The sequence below is a fragment of the Vicia villosa genome, linkage group LG6, assembly GCF_029867415.1.
Source record: "Vicia villosa cultivar HV-30 ecotype Madison, WI linkage group LG6, Vvil1.0, whole genome shotgun sequence".
Classification (NCBI taxonomy): Eukaryota; Viridiplantae; Streptophyta; class Magnoliopsida; order Fabales; family Fabaceae; genus Vicia; species Vicia villosa.
Window position 1 is genome coordinate 99,797,777 of NC_081185.1, and position 9,411 is coordinate 99,807,187.

Sequence of the window (9,411 nt, forward strand, 5' to 3'; positions counted from 1 at the left end):
AGTGAATTTCTATATATTTTTTCTATTCTATCAGTAAAGAAATATTGAATATTTTTAATGCGTTATTTTATTAGTTTAGCCAAAACTAATAACTATTTTTTTTTTTATGTTACACAATATTAATTGGTTTCCTCGAAGGTACTATATATAGCATATTTGAACAACTCATTTATCACACAATAAAACAAAAATTTACTAACAAAGGAGTTTTAATTTTGTTAGTTCAGTTTCAAAATTTACTATCAAAGGAGTTTTAATTTTGTTACTTCAGTTTCAATCTACTCGCCTCTTGGTGTAACTCACATCTTTATTGAGAAGACAGTTTTGAATAATACATTTCAGTTCAAATTTTTTTATATATAATATTTTGATTCAACTTTAAATTTTCATTCTACTCATTCTAATTATTTTTAAGGTTGTGATTCTTGTTTTTTCTTTTAGATTTTACATCAAAAACACAATTATGGCTTCAAATTTCTCAACAATAACAGAGAAGAAAAATGTTTTGTTCATAATAGGTGCAACTGGAACTGGAAAAACTAAACTTTCTATTAACATAGGTATTCAATTCCCTTCCGAAATTATTAATTCAGACAAAATTCAAGTCTATAAGGGTCTTGACATTGTCACCAACAAGGTACCAGAATCCGAGCAATGTTCGATTCCACATCACTTGTTAGGCATCATAGATGATCCTGATTATGATTTCACCGTGAATGATTTCTGCAAGAAAATGGTTGAAACCCTAGATTCCATTATTGAAAATGGACATCTACCCATTATTGTAGGTGGTTCAAATTCCTATCTACAAGTACTAGTAGATGACCCAATCTATGCATTTCGTTCAAAATATAATTGTTGTTTCATTTGGGTGGATGTAGCTTTGTCTATTTTATTTCCTTATTTAGACATGAGAGTTAATGAAATGGTTAAGGCAGGTCTTATTGATGAAATTAGAAACTTTTTTGTACCTGAAGCAAATTGCACCAGGGGGATTAGAAGGGCAATTGGTGTTCCTGAGCTTCAACGTTATTTTGAGATAGAAAATGATAAAGGTGTTGATGAGGGTCGTAAAGAAAAGATACTTAAGGAAGCTATTGCAGAAATGAAAGAAAACACGTGCAAATTGGCTGAAAATCAACTCATAAAGATTAATAATATGGTTAATAGCCTTGGGTGGAACATGCACAAAATTGATTCTACAAAGGTTTTTGAAGCTGTTTTAAATGGAGAAGATTATCAACATTTGTATCAAGAAATTGTGATTAAGCCAAGCTTTGAGATTGTTAAGAGGTTTTTAGAGGACCAACTCATGAAAACACAGAGGAACTACTAGTATCCCAGAAATAATCATACATTCTAACACATTCAAATCAATCCAACAAAATAATCTAGTTAGAATGATTCATTATAGTATCTCGATGTTGTTTCTAAATATTATAATTATAAACTTATCAATATCAAGAATATATGTATATCTTAATTTAAATAAGAATAAAATTGTTATTATTTTATGGTAAAAAGTTCCAAATCTATTTGTAGTCAATGATTTATTCCTCACTATTGTTTTACTCTACCGTTGAGTGGAAACGTGTTATATGATTAAATTTTGAATAATTATAAATGGTAATATAAATTTTGGTTTAAGAATAACATCAATATAAATATTTCTTGAACTTTTTGTGTTAGAAATAAAAAATTATGATATGAAATTTGAATGCTTCATGCATAATCAAAGAGATAAATTATAAGGAATTAAAGCCATTCACATTCAACATATTTGGTATAATTCAAGTTTTATATTATATGAATCTAAAATGAAAATTGTGTTTTCTTTATCAAACATCCACCCTATCAGAAATCCACTTGAGAGTGTCTCAAAATTTCATTATTGATGCTTTTATTTTTATGACATAAAATTTCTCTTGGAATTTTGTAATATAGAATAAATCTTTGTGTTCTTGAATATATAGAAACGTAACAATTTTTTTTATTGGGGACGACATCATACATATTTTCTCGTCTTCTACTTTTGTCACAAATGAAACACTCGGTAAGATTTTCATATTCTCGTTTATAAAAAATACAATCTTTAAAGCATGCATCTATGTTAACATAATCAAGTCCAAGATCTTTAATAATCTTTTGATTATTGTAGATTGAGTGAATAACCTTATTACCTATACGTATTGCGTAATCGAGTGGCTTTAAAAATTATTACGAGAAATTTGTCATATGCCAAGTTTTCCTATAGAAAAGGAAGATAAAACAACAAGTACAGATGATATATACCTATCTAAACTTAATCGATTATGGGGATGGGTATCATATACCATACAAAATTCAATGTTTTCGAAGAAGGATTGTCAATAAATGGAGAAAGTTTTCCTAAAAAATATTTCAAGTAAGTTTCATTTTGGATTTCCTATTCACAACTTATATAAATCATTGGTATAATGGTGAAAAAAAAGGTTCCCTTCTAAGATTTTATTCATATTTCCTTAAATATTTGTCCTTCTAAACAAACATCCATGCTAACTTTGCTTTATAATTAACTCTTTTAGAAGAATGAATCGTCATTTTTTTTTATAGAATGAAGCCTCTTTTATATAATTTGTGTCAAACGCTATAACAGTTCTTAATGTCTAACACACTAATTTTTATTATTCAAGCACCTCTCCTTCTGAAACAAAAACCATATGATTTCTACAATTTTGATATATTTCCAACTCTTCTTAGATTCTTTTTATTATTTATTTCTCTAAAAGTATGATAAAAAGTGAAACAATATTTTGGAGGGTACTTCATGCTTGTTCTTCCACCAATTTTCTTAATTGTGACCATCTCAATTGATTTTTCTCCTATGATCTTTGGTGCAACACGGTATGGGAGCTTAAGCTAATAAGGTGGAATTTGATAAGACTTCATTCTTTGCTTACTGTCCTTCTAAACTATTCCTTTTCTCTTATAAAACCAGTCCTTTCTTAAATCTCCACTTCTTTAAGGATGCTATACTCTATTTCTTCCTTGAGTGGTAGAGATCTTCCACTTTTATGTCCTTCACCTTTATCCTTTTTTAAAGTTGTGATTTTTCTCGTATCTTGTGAAATTCTATTCAGGTAGAGAATCACAAAGCAATAAAAGAACACAAAGAATTGTAAACTCAGTTCGATGCAACCTCACATACGTATGGGTGGCTTCCAATCCAAGAAAGGAAATCCACAATTTCGAACTTGTACAAATAGCCTTATAGGAACTACAAGTACATGTTGTTCAATGCCTCTTCCTATTCCTGGTGACTTTATATTTATGATTCCCCCTAAATATGAGAACCCCTGTCACTTTTTCTCAATTACAAACCCTAGTAATCAACTCAAAAAAAATACTGAATGTTGAATAAAACTTCAACTAATTGTAAGAACAAGATTGATTCTGCATCTGGCCTTAAGTTTTGATGATAAGTTTACATTCTATCTTAAAAAATAATTGTATCCACTAAGAATTTATTTTTAGTATGTGGCTTTTGCCTTGCAGGTTCTAAATCTAGTAAGAATGCGTCTGACGTCACCAGGTTCTGAACTCAACACTCTGGAAGAATACTAGTGTTGTGTTACAATAGAAGTCAAGATTTTGAAATGCTACTTCTAAAATGGTTGTAAGGAACGTTAGTACACGAGCTTCTGATCGTTACTTTGCAAGGAAGCTTTGGAGGCCTTTTAAAGCTTTGATTTTATCTCTCATGTTCTAAAGATACTGAAGACAAGGTTCTGCTAAACAAGCTCTGAAGATCTGAAGACATCTCTTGTTAAGAACAAATGATGAAGACTCTGAAGACAAGGTTCTGCTGAACAGGTTCTAAAGACTCAAAGACTTAGGTTCTGAAGACTCAAGTGCTGATCATCTACAACATGTTTCAATCAACATACAATCAGAAGCCTCTGAGTACTTAGAAGATTAAGGAAGACCTGTGTGTGATGGTGAGCATAAAAGTACTAACGTAAACTCTGTCCTTTACTCTTATAGGGTGGCGTAAGGACAGTCTAACTTGTACTTGTTTTCTACCATTCCCACCATGATCGTTGGAGACTTTATAGTTCTACTTTGTATTTCCTATTCTACCCTCCAACGATATGTATAGTTTAATATTAGATTTAATTTTCCTTATGATATTTTGAATCATCTCTCCTTGAGGATGGTAAAGAATACTAGAAGGATTGGTAATGCTGCAAAGAATTTGGTGAGAGAAATGATCGATGCCTGGACTATTTTTGGAATAACTCAATATTTTTATGTAACTGATATGGTAACTTAAGATTTTGATTATCCATAAGATATGGATCACAATCAATCTCGTGTTTTACAGGAATTAAAATTATTAGAAAATATTATGTATTATTTTTTTAATATACTTTATGTTATCCTAATCTATTTTATTTGCGTGTAAAATATTTTTTGAACTCTATAATCATCATTGTAAATACAAATTCTTTTGAAAAAAATCAATTCAAATTTTATTTAAAAATAATTTATTATTATATATATTAAAACAGACTCTTAACAAATTATCATATTTTAAGAATTTCTCACCCCACCCCTTATATCTCTCACACACAACTGATTTGATAAATTTGTCCTTCTGCTTCCGTAGATGTACCTCCAGAAGGAATTTTTTTTACATTTGCGTGAAATATTTCATAGATGCACATACGGATCACTCCTTAGGTACACATACAGAACAAATCCATAATTAGGAAACCAAAAAAACAATGATAGTAGAAACATTCATTGATTAAATTTGGCATTACATCGAAATTTCAAACAGAAAATTAAATAATACATCTAAGAAATTACAACAGTAAAAAAAATTTCATTTAATCCATGCATCATTTGAATGACATCAATATCGTTTTTCACTTCGTCCCACCAAAGTTCTGTTTCTCTGGTCTCAAGTGAGGTCTTTGAAGAATCCTTCTGATGACTTCGCCAGGTTTGTACTTCCCCTCTAACCAATATATCATAGCCCTTTTTAGTTGGTCCAAAGAATGGATGTGCCAAAATTTCATCTGGATCAGGGGTTTGAGAGGAAAAAAATAGCATGCCCGTTGTAACGGTGAAATTTATGAGACTAAAGCCATTGAATTGACTTAGCTCATATGTTTTAAATAGAGTCGCAATTGCGCTTTATTGTTTCCAAAGGAAATGGAAGAAAGAGCAAATAAAACCCAGAGAAGTTTTTAAAATCAAAACTAATAAACTTATCAGAGATTTGGGTACCAGGGGTTTGTTATGTAAGGGGAAGGTTTTAGGCATCCCTCATATCTATGGTACTCCATAGGAACCTCTTTAAAAATATTGTTATTTTTGTTGTTATTTTGAAAATGCTGTTGTGATCTTTTGTTTAAATAGAGCGGGGAGATGAGAAAAGAAGGTCTTAAAAGTGAACTCGTGAGACATCGTATCTTAGGCCTACATACCCCTTTAAGTGCAATAGGAAAGTCATAGCTTTTGTAGTTCCTCTTAAAAGGAAAATAAAAGAGCCAAGGTGGCCAAAATATTTTTGGGTGTTGAGCTTTAACAATACTCAACGGATTTTTAAAATGTTAAGCTTTAACAATACTTAACAAGTTTTAATAAAAGAGCCAAGCTTTAACAGTACAAGGCTAGGGTTTAAAAGAGGTTGGTTGAGATTTAACAATACAAAACCAATGGTTGATTTTAAAAAATTGAGCTTTAACAATACAAAACCATTTCCAAAAACAAGTGGAATGCAAAGCTTTAACAATACTAAGCACAAAGATAAAAGAGATTGGAAGAGAGATTGAGTATCTTGACAAATTTAGTCAATACCATTCACATTCCTTTGGATATTTCAACAACAACTTAAGAAATTAATCATGGATACCTCAAGTGTGTGTGTGTGTGTGTGTGTATGTGATAATATGTGTCACAAAAGTAAACAAGTGAGTATAACAAAGAAATCAATGTAAACTCAAATGATAATGGATAAAAGGATATTTGTACCTTGGAATCATTTCATGTATGACTGGATATGATGGATGATGGATGATGGATGGAGAAATATCTCATATATGGTTAGTAAACAAAGTACATACAATGATAATACTATAAACAAGGTATAAATATACAAGAATAAAATTATCATCAAGTATGCACAAGTATATAAACAAGGAGAAATCAAAGCAACAAGTTATATTAACATGGCATTATTAGAAATCAAAGGAATTTCAAATTAGGGTTTTGAATTTAGGGTTTTCAAGACAAAAGTTTCACATTCTAATCATGCTTTGGTCATTTGAAAAAGAATAAAGTCTAATTAATTCATGGTATGAACAATAAAAGATAAAGACATCCCAATGACATGACATTAATATCATTATTTCATCAAAAGATTATATTAACAAGTATTACAAATTTATACAAATTAATTTAAAGAAAACACATTTTTTTAATGATTTTTGAAGATATTAAATTTGAATGTATAAATATTAATCATTTACTAAGCACAAAACAATTCGAATCAAACATGTTCATGATATTAATCTTCACTTATGTTAGAACAAGATTTGTTCTGATCAATATTCTATGTTTTGATGATAACATTATATATGAATTTTGTATAAGACAATGTGGTACTCTAATCCTTTGCATTTTCCATTTCAGGAAATATATATAGAGTATGCACAAATCAGCGCTCAGAAGCACTGACTCAGAAGGTTCTGGATGGCTACATCAGAACATGCTCTGGCAAGACATCAGAAGATGGTCAAGCAGAATCAGAACATGGACCATGAAGCATCAGAAGAACATGAAGCCAGAAGCAGAAGCACTGAAGTTCTGAATGGTATCACGCTCAAGCTCTTCAAAGTCAGAAGACAAGAAGATGCTCTACACCAAGCTGTTGACTCTGATATTCAAACGTTGTTATTCACAAACATGAGTCCAGAAGCAAGTACAAGATGACAGGCTATTAAGTCTAATCTCTGACTGACAAAAGGAATGTTAGAAGCTACAAAAGGCAAAGTCAGTAAAAGCAGGAAAAACATGGCTCGAGGTAGTTGACAAAAGTGTGAAACATTAAATGCAAAGCTGTATTATTCACGCAAAGCATTAAATGCAACCCAACGGTCATCTTCTCTCAACGCCTATATATATATAGAAGTTCTGATCAGAAGCAGCTAGAGAACTCTTGCGCAAAATACCAAAACGCTGTCAAATTCAAAGCTCACGAACTTCATCTTCAACCTCACAAACTCTTGTAATATTTAGTGAGTGTTAAGCTTAGAACTTAAGAGAAATATCACTGTTGTGATTATAGCTTTATAAGAAGCAATCTATACTCTTGTAAACATTATTTTACATTGATTGTAAAAGGTTCCTAGAGTGATCAGTGTGATCAGTAGACTCTAGAAGACTTAGAAGTTTTCTAAGTGGTGAATTCCTAGAGTGATCAAGTTGTGATTTGAATACTCTAGAAGACTTAGAAGTTTTCTAAGTGGATAACCATTGTAATTAGTTGGATTAGTGGATTAAATCGTCAGTTGAGGTAAATCACTCTAAGGGGGTGGATTGGAGTAGTTTCCTTAACAACAAACCAGGATAAAAATAATTGTGTTCATTGTTTTTATCTTACAAGTTTTTAAAGTCACACTTATTCAAACCCCCCCCCCCCTTTCTAAGTGTTTTTCTATCCTTCAATTGGCATCAGAGCGCCGGTTCTAGGTGCAAGCACTTAACCGTGTTAGACAAAAGATTCAGGGAGAAAAACACAAAGTCAATATGGTTGAAACAACTACATCTACTCCTACACCTGAACAAAACAACAATGGAAATGGAAGCAGTAGCTTCAATGGCTATAATAGACCACCAGTCTTTGATGGTGAAAATTTTGAATATTGGAAAGATAGACTTGAAAGTTACTTTCTTTGTCAAGATGGTGACTTATGGGATTTAGTCTTGGATGGTTACATACATCGTGTAGATGCTCGTGGAGTAAAGATGTCAAGACAAGAAATGAGTTATGACCAAAAGAAACAATTCAAGAATCATCACAAGTCAATGACTATTCTGCTGAATGCTATTTCTCATGCTGAATATGAGAAAATAACAAACCGAGAAACTGCCTATGACATCTTTGAATCCTTGAAGATAACTCATGAAGGTAATGCCCAAGTCAAGGAGACAAAAACTCTTGCTTTAATCCAGAAGTATGAAGCCTTCAAGATGGAGGAAGATGAAAACATTGAAGCAATGTTCTCAAGATTCCAGACTCTGACTGCTGGATTAAGAGTGCTTGACAAGGGATACACAAAGGCTGATCATGTCAAGAAGATCATCAGAAGCTTGGCCAGAAGATGGGGCCCAATGGTGATTGCATTCAAGATTGCTAAGAATCTGAATGAAGTTTCTCTTGAAGAGCTGATCAATGCCTTAAGAAGTCATGAAATAGAGCTGGATGCAAATGAACCTCAGAAGAAAGGTAAGTCTATTGCATTAAAATCTAATAATAAAAAATGCACTAACGCTTTTCAGGCTGAAGAAGAAGATTCTGAAGAATCAGAATCAGAAGAAGATGAAGATGAACTCTCTATGATCTTCGGAAGAGTAAATCAACTCTGGAAGAGTAAGCAAAGAAAGTTCAAGAACTTCAGAAGTTCCAAAAGGCATGAAAGAGGATAATCTTCTGGACACAGAAGATCTCACAAGAAGAAGGTAACATGCTATGAATGCAAGGAGCCAGGACATTACAAGAATGAGTGTCCAAATCTTCAGAGGGAAAAGCCCAAGAAGAAGTTTGAAAAGAAGAAAGGTCTTATGGCTACTTGGGATGACTCAGATTCTTCTGATCAAGAGTCAGACTCTGAAGATGAGCAGGCAAACATAGCGCTGATGGCCACTGTTGATGATGAATCAGAATCTACATCAGACTCAGATTCTGAAGAGGTATTTTCTGAACTTTCTAGAGAAGAGTTAGTTTCTAGTCTAACTGAACTTCTGGAAATCAAGGCTCAACTTAGTATCAAATACAAGAAGCTGAAGAAGCTATTTGCATCTGAAACTAAGAAGCTTGAATTAGAAAATTCTGAACTTAAGGAAAAAGTTTTAAAACAATCTAAAGGTGTTAATTCATCTTCTAGTTCAGAAAAGTCTATTCCAAGCATGAACAATATTCTTAAAGAATATGACTTGAGTTTCAGGAAGTTTTTATCTAGAGGTATAGGCAGAAGTCAGCTAGCCTGTATGATATATGCAGTTAGTGAAAACAAGAGAGTTGGCATAGGCTATGAGGGTGAAATCCCATATAAACTTGAATCTGTTGATGAGATGAAAATCACATACAAACCTCTGTATGATCAATTCAAGTATGGCCATTCCCATGATATTAGGCTCACA

The 9,411-nt window shown here is 32.0% G+C and overlaps 1 protein-coding gene across 1 annotated transcript; it reads left to right on the forward strand.

The window, feature by feature from the left end:
• The first annotated feature begins 457 nt into the window (after positions 1-457).
• Positions 458-1,336, forward strand: LOC131614223 (adenylate isopentenyltransferase 5, chloroplastic-like). Its single transcript, XM_058885841.1, has one exon. It carries the CDS (start codon positions 464-466, stop codon positions 1,334-1,336), a length of 873 nt encoding a protein of 290 aa, XP_058741824.1. The 5' UTR covers positions 458-463.
• The last annotated feature ends 8,075 nt before the right edge of the window (positions 1,337-9,411 follow it).